We start from the raw sequence: 16,688 nt of genomic DNA on the forward strand, positions 1-16,688 counted from the left end.
ATTGCCTTTAAGTGTCACCCAATGTGGTGGGAGCACCAGCTTTTTACTCTTTTTGTTAAAACATTTTTTGTAATTAGTATAATGGCGATTCTGTGAACAGGTGAAAGAGCTCGCATCGAAGGTGTGTACAAGGTGGAGCGGGAGGGAGAGGAGGCCAGGTTCCAGAAATGCGGCATCGGCAACCGTCGCTTGCTGTGGCACGGCACTCGCGTCGGCAACATCACCAGCATCCTGCACCGAGGACTTGTTGCCGCACCGCTGGATGCCAATCAGACTGGTGAACGCTTTGGACAGGTGTGTGGTCAGTTACATACTGAGAAACCTGTGCGTGAAGTTACTTCACTCTAGATTCATCCCCTCAATTTTATGCGTGCGTGTGTGTGTGTTTCACAGGTTTTCCATGGAAGTCGTGTTTAGACGTAATTTATGCTCAATTGGTATTTTGTGCATTGTATGCTCTAACATAGATGTTATGTTCTTGTATTTTATTTACTGTCTCCATATCATGTTAACAGAAGATGTTATTATGTGTTGATATTGTGTATTGTAATTCATATTTTAATATTGTAAAGCACGAATAGCATGAAAATTTTCTGTGGTTTGCGCTATATGTGTTCATTATTACTATTATTATGCAGACTTCCTTTACATTAAGACCTGATTTTTGTGGGAATGTGACTGCATGATTTTGTGTGTGTGTGTGCGCGCATGTGTGTGTGTGCGTGTGAATGAGTGTGCATGTGTTGAAGAGATAAGGAGGGGAGAGAGAACTGTGGCTGAAATAACTAAAATGCTGAAACCTTGTTTGTCAACAGGGGATCTACTTCTCTGATGCTTTCAGCAAGAGCGCTGCCTATTCGGATGTTACCAGGGATTCAAGTGGTTTCATACTTCTTTGTGAGGTGAGTTCCAGTCTTGCTCTCTGTCTGTTTTCATTGCAATCCTGTTTGGTGAAGTGGGCTGTATCAAGTGGCTTAATTACAACAAACAGTTCCAGTCTTGTCCCCCGCCTGTTTTCATTGCAATCCTGTTTAGTGAAGTGGGCTGTATCAAGTGGCTTAATTACAATAAACTATACAAAAGCAAATAACTTTTTTCTTTTTTAACAGCGCCACTAAGGCTATTTTTGTGTCCTCATTGAAGTTCAACTTTTAAAAAAGCAACCAATATTTTTGGGGCAATAACGTTGTGCAAATGTAAACACATGCAAAGAGCACGATCATGCTGCATAAAATACCGTGAGGCAGAGAAATTAATTGGTACACTGGTGTGGACAGAAAATTGTAGTGTGAAATGGTGTTTAATATACAATTGAACTTTTGACTACAGCAGTCCCTCTCATGAACGACACTCTTGGGCCATAGCAAACCTGTCTGTACATTGCAGGTGGCCGGTCACGGGAGGGGTGACACCCGCCCCCCCCCCTCCCCATCCACTCACACAGAGACTTACAAACAAACTGATTGAGTCTATGCTAGCCACATCTTGTGGCTCTAAACCATAACATCAGACTCCTAATCTTTTTTTTAAACGTTTTGTAAAAATAAATTTTATGAATGGTGTTAAAACAAGAGATATTAAAATCCTCAAGGCAGTGAGCGCACCCGCCATGCACTGACATCTTACGAAAGCAACCACACAAACACCGCACAGAGGCATGCATGTTTGTGCAGATGCTTTGCGAGAATAAGCATTGAAAACCAGTATAGTTAGAGGACCTTCTAGTAGCAGTGTTCAAATGTCGAAGCTGCTTTTCCCAGTTTTACCTAAGAGACCGACTGTATATTGTGTTATTGTACTTGTCAGACTTGATTGTACCAAGTCCCTACACATGTTGTAATGCGCTTAGAGCCAAATATTTTTGTAAGGGATAGGCGCAATATAAATACACTTTATTATTATTATTATTATTATATAGAGCTGCATGTCAATTAATGAATTATTTTCTTCTTGTCTGGCTTTATTTAATACATGCCGATCTTGTGGCAGTGACTTTTCACTTTTCATTTGAGAATCCCATCCCTCTACACAACACCGCTTTCCTTACCCGTAGCCGTGATAACTGAACTTTGGAAGAGTACTACTCTTTATTACCTCCAGCGCTCTTTCACTTCCAGCTGACACCAGCACCCCAATGCATGAGTCTAGCCAGCTACTCCCCCCTCCCTCTCTCTCTCTCCCTCCCCCCAGCCACGCTCCCTTTGTGAGACTGTGGGCAGAGAGGTGTCACTGTCAGCTAATTGAGGCCACCTGCACTCACTCAGAGCAAAACCAGTTGACCGTGTCTAACTTTTGACACTGATATTAATAGGATAGGGATGAAGAAAACTGAAGGGCTCACAGATTAAGCAATGACTCAGTGGTCAAGGCTGAGGGGAAAACAGAATGGCTTTGTTAATCTTGTCAATGCAAGAGGTTACACACAAACACGCGACTGTTGCTGAGAACTGAGGCCAAATTTTCACTCTCTTTCTCTGAGGGCCTTCAGCGAATGAAGCTTCTGTTGTTTACGACCAAAAGACAAGAAAAAATAGTGCAGTTTTATGTTGGTATCTTCGCAGTTGAAAGAAAGAAAGTGCATGTACTTCACTCCTGACCAAAACTACCCCCCTCCTGATGGGTACATGTGCACTCATGTTAACAGAGACTGTCATTACGCCTTTGGGGCTGTGACCTTTGTACCAAGAGCCGGACTGCTCTGTTATCGATTTTGTTGTGGTCTGTCCGTACATTGCAGGTATGATCTGCTGTTGGGACTGAAAATTAGGGTCCACATTTTGCAGGTGGCCGTTTAAGGGGGGGGGGGGGGGGGGGCAAATATGAAAGGAAAACACTCCGTGCCGAGCAAATGTGTCCATACATGTCGGGTGGCCGCTCACGCCAGGGGCCGTACATTGCAGGGACTGCTGTACCAACAATCTTAGAAAAGTCTTTAAGAAGGAGGGAGTCTTAAAATTGGGGTAAAATTAATGATGTTATAAACAGAAAATCTGAAAAATCAAGGTCTTAAAATTTAAAAAGGATGAAGTCTTAAGTTGGGGAGTCTTAAAAGGGGGGTTCCACTGTAACAGGGAGTTTTTTGATGATTTCAACAGTCGGCACAGAATGTTGTATGCTGTGTGCTTTCCAGTCGGACAGTCGTTCTTATTCCTTGTTTGATCTGTACAGGTTGCGCTGGGAAAAGAGCAGAGACTGACAGCAAATGATGGTCAACCCAAACAAACAGCGATGTACAACAGTACTGTGGTTGAGGGTTACAATTTTCCCGATCCAGCTTATGACGTTCATCTTCCCTCAGGTCAGAGGAAAATTCGCCAAGCTGCAAAAGGGTGTTTTATGACAATTTCAGACCCTGTCAGGGAGTGTCATCATTTGATTGACTTTAACATTGTACTGAGAAATTGCAAAGCTTGTGTCACCATCCAGTTAAAACTTGTTAAAACCCATCCAGTACAGTGGAACCCCTCACAACGACCCCCCTCTCTAACGACTACCCCGCCACAACGACCCTTTTTTTTTTAACCGATGTGTTTTCTTATATAGTTGTCACCAGTGTAGCGACCACCCCGCTCTAACGTCTAAGGACCGAGCTAACAGCTTGTGTAACGACTTTGTCAGACAAAGCCAAGACTCTCAGTCAGCGTAACGCATCACTGACAAACCGGTTATAACCAGTTATAACGGTCTCGCATAAGCAAAGGCACTAAACCGCTGAGAGGTGTGATGGTTGGGTGGGCTGAGTAAACATCACAAACCAATCATCGAGAAAACAAACTCACGTGACCAACATACACCGTTCAACTCGGTCAGAATAGACAGTCTTTGGACAGGAGAGCAGTGGAGATCGACATGGCGTCTACAAATAAAATAAAATATTTAACTCTCGAAAATCGAGTGAATGTTGTGAACAGACACAAAAAGGGAGAAACTGCCATCGCGATTGCAAAAAGTCTTGATGTTGGAAAATCGCAAATTCAAAGAATTATCCAAGACAAAGAAAACATTCTGAAAAGGTGGGAAAGTGGTGACAATGCCGATCGAGACAACATACTCTTGACGTAAATGAAAAGGTTTGGGATTGGTTCCTGGCTGCCAGAAAAAAGAATTTTCCGATCTGCGTGTGTGGCGAGATCAAAGACAGGTCCAATGTGATAGCTGGGTGGCCTTGTTTATAGACACTGACCTCCTTCCCAGGGGTCATTGACCCAGTTTTAGCTATGAGAGGTGGTTCCCCTTTCATATCTGAGAGAGGAAACACTTTCTGCACCCGGTCACTCCGAGTTTAACCTATGGGGAGTTTAACCTATGGGGCGGTCTCTTTGATGTCTTGAGAGGAAACTTGGCCAGGGTAGTACATGCACCAGAACTGGTGGACACCATGGACAATGTCAAACATGAAATCGAAGCAACATGAAATCGAAGCAGTTTGCTTGAGGAAACGGTCGTCAGCAACTCAAACTTCTCTGTTTTCTTTTTTTTAAGAAAATCTGACTTTCTTTGTGGCCCCCTGACCCCGCCCTCTGTAAGGACCCCCCTCCATAAGGATCGATTTTTGTCAACATTTTCAAGGTCGCTAGAGAGGGGTTCCACTGTACCAACAAACTCTTCATAGAAATAACTCTGCATGTTGTCTCTGCACACACACAAGACACACACACACGGAAATACACACACAGACACAGACACAGACACACACACACACACACACACACACATTCTGATTTTCGGACTGTCCATACATGTTGCCTTATACTTTTTGATGGAGTTGTAATTTCTGCACTGAGGGTGAAACATGTAGTTGTTTATCTATTGTCCCTTCAAAGTGTTCATTGCATCCAGTAAACCGTTTGGGTAATTGTGAATTGAACTTGTTTTGTATTGACTCTATGAGGTATGTTTATTTTACACTGTTCCGATTCAGATTGAAGTTCTATGTAATATATGTGGACGGCGTGTGTGTGCTTTGTGTGTGTTTATTTGTGCGCGCTGCTATTGTTGCTGTTGTTTTTATATTTGTATTTCAGTTGCTAATTTTTTCAACTTCTTTTCCCCTTCTACAAATCCCCTTATTCTTTTGACATACGTTGTATTCGTCAGCCAAATCAGATATTATATTGCTTTTTAAGAGCATGTTTATGAGCTTAGCTTGTTGTGCTCCATTTATTTCATTGATAGTATGCGGCATTGTTATGTGTAATTCTCTGAATGAAATTGTTTAAACCAAACGGTAACAACTTGTTTTCTGTATCTGTTTGTGTGTGCAGGTGAGATAATACCGTTGGGAGACATCATTGTAGAGACCTATGTCCTGGCAGAGAATGGGGACTACATTTACAAGAGAACAGATTCCACTGAATACATCGTCAGTCAAGAGAGTCAAGTTTGCATTCGATACTTGGTTCAGTACAGGAAATACTAACATCATACGTCACAGGAAAGTGGGAGCGCACTCACTTGGCCACACAAAACTGTTTGTGGTGTTGCTAGTTTTGTGGAGAACTCTTTGGACTGTGATCCATACATATGTATTTGTATCGTAGATCGCCACAAGCCCAGCCTCAACCTGTTAACTCACATGACAGTCGGGTGAAGAAGTCCTTGGATGATCTGTTCAGCTTTTCTGCAAGATATGTTTGTGTTTTATGTTTATAGCATTCATTTGCGCTTTCTTTTGCAGTATGGTCTCTCAAGCTTTTCTGAAAGAAATGTTTATGTTAATAGCATTCACTTGCACTTCTTTTGGTCATTTGATGTCAGTCATCAGGGGTCTGCTTCATTTGGCTGTGATTCTTGGTTACAATATGATAACAAACACGCACAGTACCCCCTGTACCTGCATTGGTGACTGATCTTAAAAATCATGAAATAATGTGTAATAATAATGCTTGAATTTGACTATTTTGACACGTGACTTTTGAAGGTTGTTTGATGTAAGTTCAGTCATAACACTATTATAGTTAATTTGCTTCACATTTTGATACGCATCTGAAGCCGCTGTTTTTGTACAGTGCATTTTTGACTGTGTATTCTAAGCAGTCAAATAAAGTGTTGTAATAATGATCCTTTGTAGGAGCATGATATTTCTGTATGTGTTGTCACAATGAACAAAGTCGAGCTTATTTTCTTGGTGTATTTTTATGTTTTCAAAAGACTGAAAGACCTTAATTGTGTAAGGATGACAGTTCTGAGCTCTGTATCTGTTATCATTGTACCTTGCTGCATACTGGAAAAAGACACAGTGTGTTAGGTAGCTTGGCGTGCATTCCTAGATCCCATCTATTCATCAATGAGTGTGTTCACAGTGTACAAGAGGCCGCAAAGCTTGCATATAATTATTGCATCACAACTGCAAACAACTTTTAATTCTTACGTTGTGTTGCTGGAATGTATATGTATTTGATGTTTGGTTGAATAGAATGGTTTTTTTCATAGTTAATATGTAAAGCGCGGAGAGCATAGATTACTGTGGTTTGCGCTGTATAAGCTGTCATTATTATTATTATAAATGAGTGATGGCACTGGCTGCCCTCGAAATATGATCACATGGAATGCTTGTTTGCTTGGGCTTTTTTGATGAAATATTGGCTGCTATGTGCCATTCATGAGTGCTGGAAAACCAGTGATCCCAGGTCGTGAGCATAATCAAAATGTTTATACAGTGGAACCCCCCTTTTAAGACCTCCAAAAATCGGGTCTTAAAAAGGGAGTCTAAATGGATGGTAAATTTGCAGAGGTTTTAAACAAAACAATCTGAGAAAACAGGGTCTTAAAAGGGAGGTAATCATAAAAGGGAGGGTCTTAAAAGGGGTGGGGGGGGGTTTCCAGTCCTGCCCATCAAGAAGATCAACGAGAAAATACTGTAAATAGATCAGCAAACAAAAATGTGTTGTTTTAACATTTACCATTCAGTTTTCTTCCGCTATATATACCCAGTGATGTGTGTAAGAAGATGTTTCTAAGAGGTATTTTGCCTGTGGAATGCATACGAATCAGAGTAACTTTTGCATTAATTGTATCTTCTGTGTTTGCACGAGTTCTTTTTTATTATAGCATGCGACCAATTTTTTTGTTTGTTTTTTGTTTGTTTTTTGTTTTGTTATCGGGTAAAGGATAGCAGTTGTGCAGATTCTTATGCGCTCTATCAGTCATGCAGTGTATTCAATGAAATGTTGAAATAATAAGTCATGTGCGTATTAAAGTTAACATGGTGTTTTCAACCCCCCGCGGGTTAGGGGGAAGAATTTACCCGATGCTCCCCAGCATGTCGTAAGAGGCGACTAACAGATTCTGTTTCTCTTTTTACCCTTGTTAAGTGTTTCTTGTATAGAATATAGTCAATTTTTGTAAAGATTTTAGTCAAGCAGTATGTAAGAAATGTCAAGTCCTTTGTACTGGAAACTTGCATTCTCCCAGTAAGGTAATACATTGTACTACGTTGCAAGCCCCTGGAGCAAATTTTTGATTAGTGCTTTTGTGAACAAGAAACAATTGACAAGTGGCTCTATCCCATCTACCCCCTTTCCCCGTCGCGATATAACCTTCGTGGTTGAAAACGACGTTAAACACCAAATAAAGAAAGATGGTGTTTTCAAAAATGTTCATTCTTCAACTTTCTGATGTTGCTTTTTGTTATATTTGGAGAGCTATTAACATAGCAGTGATTCATTTATATTTCATTTTTGTTGCTGGTTCCTTTGATTTTTGGATATACATATACATGTACCAGTTTATTGTTATGCCAAAGACTTAAAACGCTCGATATGTTTTATTTATAATCTTTTTTTTCTTTTTTAACCTTTATATTGTGTAAAGATATGTTTTTATTGCTTTACAAACCCGGTTAACCAATGTGATTAAAAATGCAATATAAATTTATTGTGATACTGTTGTTATTGGTGATGCAATTTCAACTGGAGATTGGACCAAGTTTACAACAAAAATCATTTTGTGATATGTTAATGGTTATGTTAATTGGGCACCCACCCTGTGAGAACAATAATGTTGAAGTTTTCCCAGATGTTTTTTGAGCTACTGCTTTGACAATCAGCGAACATTCAGGGTTGGATGACCTCCAGATATGATGCAAATGGGATTGACCCATGTCAAATTTCAAGGTCACAGATTGTGTTTGCATGGGTCAATTATTTTGTACCTGAAGCATTGAAACTTGGCCACTTCATTCATAACCTATAATGAATATCATACATGATGAACTTTTGGATTACATTGAGGCCATTTAGCAAGTGAACATTGAGAAGTGACTTTTTCACTGTGAATTGTTTGTGTGTGTGTGTGAGTGTAGTCTGCACATTTACATTTGTGTTTTACCTTAGTTTTGCATGCTAAGATGTGATTAATCTGTTTATTATGAGGGTAAACATGTACTATATTGTCTAAAATGTTGTTTCCGCTACGATTATATTAATTGTTACTGTGTTGACCTTGGCCTATCACAAATCTACAACTCGATCTCAGCCAGTATAGTGTTGGTTTTAAAGATTTGTGCTTGAAAACAGTGCCGTTTCAAGCAAAAGTGTGATTAACATTGATTTTAAGCTTAAAAATATCTTGGCTATCGATCACAACAATGGCAGCAGAGTAACTGTCATCTTTTGTGCCTTTTTTACATGTTCACACTTAAAGTGGTGGTGGCACTTTTCTTCATTTCATATCATATACTTTTTGTGCCAGCTCACTAATGTATGAATACTGGTGCTCAGTTTGTGTGGTGTTGGGTGCATTTTATGGTTAATCTTTTACCTTTCATATTTGAGTTTTTGAATAAAATGTAATGGAGACAGCTGAAAGTACAGAAAGAGATGGCAAACATTTTTACACAGTATGTTCTTCAGGGAAGAAAGCTTTGTCAAGAATGAGAAGTCGCACACACACACACACTCATTCTCTCTTTCTCATTGTCAACATGAAATCTTCAGAATGAGACATGATTAAAAATGAATTGAAAATGAAGTGCTTTGGATTGCAGAATGCCAGAAAGTAGCATTCACATGTTCGTTGAAAACAAAAATGCTGTGCAATCCAGAGGAGTTAATCAAATATGGACAGATAAAACATCAAGTCTATAGTGTTTCTCTCTATATTTATTGGCAAATTAATTATCTTAGGACATGTGCTATTGAGATCGAGACCTTTTCGTAGATATTTGGCAGTGAAAGAAATATATTATAACTCACCAAAATATACATTACTTTTTGTTTGTTGAAAGTGTGAACATACTTTCCCAGTCCAGTCCTAAAATAGAGTCCCATATTGGTTGGGACGAGAAAGAATTTACCCGATGCTACCCAGCATGTCGTAAGAGGCGACTAACGGTTCTGTTTCTCCTTTTACCCTTGTTAAGTGTTTCTTGTATAGAATATAGTCAATGTTTGTAAAGATTTTAGTCAAGCAGTATGTAAGAAATGTTAAGTCCTTTGTACTGGAAACTTGCATTCTCCCAGTAAGGTCATATATTGTACTACGTTGCAAGCCCCTGGAGCAATTTTTTTATTAGTGCTTTTGTGAACAAGAAACAATTAACAAGTGGCTCTATCCCATTTCCCCCCTTTCCCCTATCCCATCTCCCCCCTTTCCCCGTCGCGATATAACCTTGAATGGTTGAAAACGACGTTAAACACCAAATAAAGAAAGAACAGTCCTAAAATTACGAATTAATATCCAAGGCCTTCACTCCCATTCAGCAAATGTATTTTAAAATTCATACACAGACACATACAGACCCTTTTTGACGCATTTCTGTGACTCCTTACAAAAGATTTATGTAATACTGAAACTTAAAGTCAAGCCTGTAATTCTTGATTTCTTTAGTACAGTTTCTGAGAAAAAAATCCAGCAACCATCTGAAAATTTTTTAATGGACAATAAAATTCTGCTTGTTGAAACAACACTCATTATTGCCAGATTTAAAAAAAAAAACAGGTTGCCTGAAATGTTAGTTGAACTTGCTATAATTAGGAAAAATTCCGTAACTGACTGTTCACTCTGTAAGCCAAATTTCTTTCTCTATTTGGTGTTTAACGTCGTTTTCAACCACGAAGGTTATATCGCGACGGGGAAACGGGGAAGATGGGATAGAGCCACTTGTCAATTGTTTCTTGTTCACAAAAGCACTAATCAAAAATTTGCTCCAGGGGCTTGCAACGTAGTACAATGTATTACCTTACTGGGAGAATGCAAGTTTCCAGTACAAAGGACTTAACATTTCTTACATACCGCTTGACTAAAATCTTTACAAAAATTGACTATATTCTATACAAGAAACACTTAACAAGGGTAAAAAGAGAAACAGAATCCGTTAGTCGCCTCTTACGACATGCTGGGGAGCAAAATGATTGTCACACTTGACGTGATACTGCCATTACAGATCCCAGCAGCAAAGACTTCTAATTTCATGAAACAAACAAACAAAAACAAGAAAGGTTACTAATTCAAACATTTAATCATGACAAAACAAAACATTTAATGACATACTATGACACATCAACCTGGCCATCCGTGAAGTGGACTGACAAACACATAATGAACAGAAAATGGACTTACCTCAGTTAGGTGTTTCTTTGATCTCAATTTTGCAAGAGTGGAAGATGAAAGGAATGATGCAGAGAGAAAATAATGTTAGCATCAAAAGTGCGGTATGAGCGTCAAATGGAAGAGGGAGAGAGAGAGAGAGAGAGAGAGAGGGAGAGATCGAGAGATCGAGAAATCATGTTCTGGAGAAAAACAACAACAGACATTAACTTGTGGTAAGTATATGTACATACACATACAAACACTGACAACTACAGATCTATGCACCTCCGCACAAGATGTGTCACAACTACTATGCCAAGTGTACCAATATTATTAATGCTACAACTATATGAATGCTGGAGGGACCACCAGAGAGGAACAACATCAATATTATCTCATAGTTCACATAACAACAAAAATTCAGCATTCAGCTATTACATCCGTCAAGTACAACACTATTACATGAATATCAACAAGAACTGAAATATTGTGCATATTTTATAATAGGTGTAGTGACATATGCTCTGTACTGGTGTGTACACAAAAGTGTTCCTGTACGCTGTGAGTGGCAATAGTATGAAAATTGAAAATTTTCATCTAAATTTTAATTTGATTATATACTTACCCAACTCACATCAAGCAATTTACTCCAGTTTAGTGCTAGGACGCTGAATAGCATCGCCTTGGTAACAAGGGGAGGTCACCCTAAAAAAGAGCTACCTTGACCCCTTAACATGACAAAGTCACGCGTGACTTCCTGACCTTGCCGCCATCTTTGAATCATTCAATCGAAAGCGAACATAGAAAAATTTCCCTCTTTTTTAGGAAAAAAACCCCATAAAAACCCCAAAAGCGGGGCAGGCGGGCGGGTATCAACTATGTGAGTTGGGTAAGTATATAATCAAATTAAAATTTAGATGAAAATTTTCAATTAAATTACATTCTTATCCCAACTCACATCAAGCAGAATGCTAATGAAGGAGGTGGGGAAACAAAATTCCACTTACCTCAGACAGAAGGTAAGACTTGTCCAGCCGCGACAATGGCTGGTAGGGAGCTACTGCCATCATGACGCGTGCCGGCCACATCTCGCAGGTAGAAGTTGATGAAAACATCCTGCGACTTCCAGTAGGCAGCGTCTAGGACCTCTGCTAGCCTGCCTGAGCGGAGGACTGCCAGAGAAGTAGCCCAGGCCCTGGCTTCGTGCGTCCTTGACGACGTCATAGGTAGGACAGAATACCCAATGCCAACTTGACTGTGCCACCACGCATACGCTTGTTTAATAAGCGTAGAGACCCATCTTGCCAAAGTGACCCGCGACACGTCCTTGCTCCGTTCTGCGTTAATTGAGATGAATAGCAGTTTTTGGTCCCTAGACCTAATAGGAGTGGTACGGGATAAGTAGCTGGTGAGAGTACGAACGGGACAATTTACCAAATCAGGGTCACCAGACGCGAGAATCCTACTTAAAGGAGGGATGCGAATAACAGGAGAAGACCGACCAGGTTTTTGATTTTTGGCAAGGAACTCTGGCCTAAATCTTAAAACGACAGAGCCATCGCTCTCAAAAGAAATATCCTTAGCCAGGCCTGAGAGAGCGTGCACCTCACTGCCTCTACGGGCAGAGGCTAACAAAACGAGGAACAATGCTTTACGAGTCAGGTTAGCTAAGCTCGCTGAAGCTAAAGGTTCAAAGTCCGGAGAGGCTAGAAACTTCAATACCAAAAATAAGTCCCACGCGGGAAGAGGAGACTTAGCCTTCGCAAAACCAATCGCTGCCCCCTTAAGAACACTAGCAATGACACCTCCCAGGTTAATGCTATGCCCTAATTGCTTCAGAGTAGAAGAAATGGCTGAGCGCCTGACTCTCAAAGAAGAAGGAGCCAAGCCCTGAGCAGCCAAACACGAGAGATGATTTGCTACATGCATAGAGCGAGGAGAAGTAGCGGAAACTCCATTCTCCGAACACCACTTTGTCCAATTTAACCAGTGAGAAGCATAAACGGTGCTGGTCGATTCCCTGTGGGCCTTTTGGACAAACCCTAAAGTAGCCTCTGAGGCGCCAGAACGGCGCAGCGATACCTGGACAGCTTCCAGGCGTGAAGCCGTAGGAACTGGGGGTTCTCGTGAGGAACCCCCGACCTTGGTTGCACGAGATCTCCCTTTTTCACGCCCAGAAAGAAGGGAGGACCGTCTGCGAGACGAAGGAGGTCGGGGAACCAATGTTGGCTGGGCCACCAAGGGGCCACCAACACCAAGCAAGGCTGTTCCAGCTCCGCCTTCCTGAGAACCTTCCCCAAGAGATGAAACGGGGGGAAAGCATAAGCTATCAGGCGCGACCAGTCTACTTCGAGGGCGTTCGTTTCCCACGCTTCCGGATCTGGAAAGGGGGAGACAAAGACCTGGAGCCTGCGGGAGAATCTTGTCGCAAAAAGATCGACTGTGGGCTTGCCGAAATGCAACCACAGACGCTGTAGGATCTGATGAGTCAGAGTCCACTCCGTGTGCAAAGTCCGCGACGGACGACTGAGGCAGTCCGCAAGGACGTTGAGTTTGCCTGGAATGAACTTCGCCGACAACAGAATCAGGTGCTGGCTGCACCAGGCCAGAATCTGACATGCCCTGACAGAGAGAGTGAGAGACAAAGTGCCTCCCTGTCTGTTGATATAGGCCGCCACGGTCGTGTTGTCTGTGCGAACCCGAATATGTTTGTTCCTGACCAGGGACAGAAATGACTGGAGTCCCAGGAAAACAGCCTCTAGCTCTAGGGCATTGATGTGCCAACGACTCTGCGTCTCGCTCCACAGGCCTGACGCAGTGTGAACAGAAAGATGGGCACCCCAACCCTCCATAGACGCATCTGTGAACAGAAACTCGTCTGGAGGGGACATCGAGATTGGCACCCCCTGTGAAATCCAGGGAAGTAGCCACTGCCTCGTTGTGTGCCGAAACCAGCTTTCGAGAGAGACCACCGTCTCCCAGCCCTGAAGAGAAGGCTTCCACAGCGAACTCAGGGCGGCCTGAAATGGCCGCTTGTGGACTCTGCCTAAGGGCACAAGAGTGGCCATCGACTCCATTTGGCCAAAAAGAGAGGTCAGAACACGTACAGACGCTCTGTCTTTCAAGGACAGAGTTCGAACCAAACTTTGCAACTTGTCCACCCTTCTCTGTGAAGGGCGTACCAGCCAATCGACGGTGTTGAACGTCATGCCCAAGTACGTGAACTCCTGAGAAGGCGTGAGTTCTGACTTCAGCTGGTTGATTGAAAAACCCAGCTCCAGCGCTTGTGCGAGCACCCACTGAGTATGTGTCGCGCACAACTCCGAGCTCTGACTGAGAACAAGCCAGTCGTCGAGATACGCCCGAAAACGCACCCCCTTCTGCCTGACCAGAGCGGCAAGCTGGCGGACAACCATCGTGAATATCCATGGTGCAAGGGATAAGCCGAACGGCAGAGCCCGAAACTGATAAATCTTCTTGCCCCAAAGAAATCTCAGCCACTTCCTGTGCGCAGGATGAATGAGAACGTGGAAGTAGGCGTCGGTTAAATCTATTGACGTCACCCAGTCCCCTGGCCTGAGTGCGTCCCGAACCGACGCCGGAGTCTCCATGCGGAACTTCACCACTCTGAGGTATTTGTTCAAAGGAGACAGATCTAAGACTGGGCGCCAGGCGCCCGAGGCTTTTGGCACCACAAAAATTCTGCCGTAGAATCCCGGTGAATTGCGGTCCAACACCTCCTCTATCGCTTGCTTCTCTAGCAACGAGTAAACTTCTCCCTGAATGGCCTCCTGAGCCTCCCTCCTCTTGGGAAAACGAAAAGAGGGAGGAACTCTGGTCAACGGGGCCTTGCCGTCTAACCAGAGGAGCCGGAACCCCGAACGCACGATGCTCACTATCCACTGGCTGTTTACTAGCAGTAACCAAGCCAGTAGGGCCCTGGTGGGGCCGCCCGCCACCAAAGGGGTGGGGGCCAGGTGAGCAGGTGGATCGGGGGGGCATCATTGGGGGGGGGGGGCTTGCGCCCCGACCCCCGCGATTTGCCAAACGATGGAGCACTCTTCGGGTAAGGGGCACCTCCGCCCCTACCCCGAGAAGAAGAACCTCGGCGCTGAGCCTTGCCCCTGAACGAACCCGAAGCATGGGGCTTAGAAGAGGACTGGTTCTTGTTCTGGTGTGCGAAACCATGGTGCGCAATCTGAGCTATTGCCATATCTCTCGCATCCTGCGTCTCCTTGCGAAGCGCATCCAAGGATGGCTGACCAAGCAACGCACCCTCAACAAAAGGAGAGGTCTTAAGAGCCTCAATGGTCACCTTGTCCTGAATCCGAGATCCCGAGAGGAAAGCTGACCTCCGAGCATGGATAGAGTGAGCGTAAAGGCGAGCCGACAGATTCATCTGTTCAGCCGACACCTTAGCCAGAGAGGCTAGCAGAACAGTGACATCCAACTCCACAGCATCGTCCCGAAACATGAAGGGATCTAAAGACGACGCGATAGACCTTGACAGAGATCTTTGCAGAGTCTCAGACAGAGAAGACAATTCGAGCAGACGCCTGCCAGTCTCCTCCAGAGACAAAAGAGAGGCTTCCGTGTAAGGGACTGCTCTATCTCTGCTGTAACCATCTTGCCTAAGTGCTGCGAGCTCCGGCGTGACCGGAAGCGTTGAACGCGGCAAGGCATACGAGTCAATGAGATTGACCGGGTTAAAAGACAGTAACACCCTCTTAGAAGCGCCGTGAGGCAAAGCTGAGGTCGCACTCGAAGTAGCCAGATAAGCCTGTACAGACTCAGGAGCTTGAGCATGAGCTGTTAACAGAGGGACAGCTTGGGAAGCACCACCAGACTGACCAGTGGCCAGAAGCCTTGAAAGCTCAAACGCTACTAACGGGGATTCCCGAAACCGGAACTGCTGTTTCTCGTCCTTGGTTGAACGGAAATCCCCTAAAGCAGAAGAGGGTTGACCAACTGAACCGGAAGGCGCCGTCACACCCTCCTCAAAATACCGAGAAGCCACTTCCGCCGCCAAAGCCAGAGCTTGCGGAAGCTTATTCGGTATGCGGAAGCTGACCTCTTCGTCACCCTGGACGGAAGTGCCAAAATCCGACTGGTAGTCCCTCACTTCCGTGAAGCCAGGCACGACACTTCCGCCGTGACTACCATAGTCCGACAAAGCGTCGCCCGGAAGAGACGCCACACGAGGGATTTTATACCCAAGCGGTACGTCTCTATGGACTGCTTCCTGCCTGTAAGGCGGAAGCGGGGAAAGCTGTGAAAGCTGTGCTGCCGCACCAACCGCTCCTCTAGGGAGTGTCGGAGGACGCACTTCCCCTGTTCGGTCAGAGACCGAACGCGTGTCTGGGCTTATCCCCCGATCTAGATGTTCACTCGATCGGAACGACGTAGACCGAGGGCCTAAGCTTTCGCGCACACGAACCGGTGTGGCTACTCTCTCCAAACCACGCACTTCGTTTTGGCCGGAGAACCCGGTTACTGGCGAAGAATAAATACCTTGATCGTCGTCAGTCCAAGAAGCCGCTGAACGCAGCAGGGAAACACCACGGCTACCATCAAAAGAGGCGTGTACGTCGGCAGACGTAACAGTGGAGGAGGGCGGTACACGCACCCTGGCCAGGGAACGCACACCCCCCACACCGGGAGGCAAAGACAACATCTCAGCCTTGGTAGAAGATAACTCCGCTGAAAGAGAGGAAATCTGAGCACTCAAGGAGTGCAAAATAGCAGAAACATCCTGCTTCTGGCTGACCGGACCTGAACCGGACAAGGCCGGTGAAGCAGACAAAGGCAAACTAGGCATAGCCGGAGAATCTGGCAAGTCTATATCAACATCAAACGAGGATTTAGACAAAGGGTCAGTGACTCTAATCGAAGCTTGACTTGACGAGTGCTTAGATTTACGAGAAGACTTCCTCGTGGGAGAAGGCTCGGCCGCCGACTTAGCGTTATTCTTCTTTTCCTTATCCGACATGACGAACAGAAAAAAGTGTAAACAATGCTAAGTACTCGACAAAACCTAAGTCACAAAACGATAACAAACAACAAAAACGCTCACCCAAACACACAGTAGGAGCAGAGGGACCGTGTGCAAGTACCAAGGCAGAGTCTGACAAAGGCAGAAGTCAGACAAACCGGCTGAA

At 43.9% G+C, this 16,688-nt stretch overlaps 1 protein-coding gene across 1 annotated transcript in view; it reads left to right on the forward strand.

The window, feature by feature from the left end:
• The window catches only part of LOC138966678 (poly [ADP-ribose] polymerase tankyrase-like), a 63,717-nt gene extending 54,516 nt beyond the window's left edge, over positions 1–9,201 (forward strand). The window contains exons 50-53 of the mRNA XM_070338981.1: positions 101–294; positions 816–902; positions 3,169–3,298; positions 5,265–9,201. Of these exons, the coding sequence (XP_070195082.1) occupies positions 101–294; positions 816–902; positions 3,169–3,298; positions 5,265–5,419 (566 nt within the window). The 3' untranslated portion in view covers positions 5,420–9,201. The remainder of the gene's footprint in view (positions 1–100; positions 295–815; positions 903–3,168; positions 3,299–5,264) is intronic.
• The last annotated feature ends 7,487 nt before the right edge of the window (positions 9,202–16,688 follow it).

The sequence above is a fragment of the Littorina saxatilis genome, linkage group LG5 (genome assembly GCF_037325665.1).
Source record: "Littorina saxatilis isolate snail1 linkage group LG5, US_GU_Lsax_2.0, whole genome shotgun sequence".
Taxonomy (NCBI): domain Eukaryota; kingdom Metazoa; phylum Mollusca; class Gastropoda; order Littorinimorpha; family Littorinidae; genus Littorina; species Littorina saxatilis.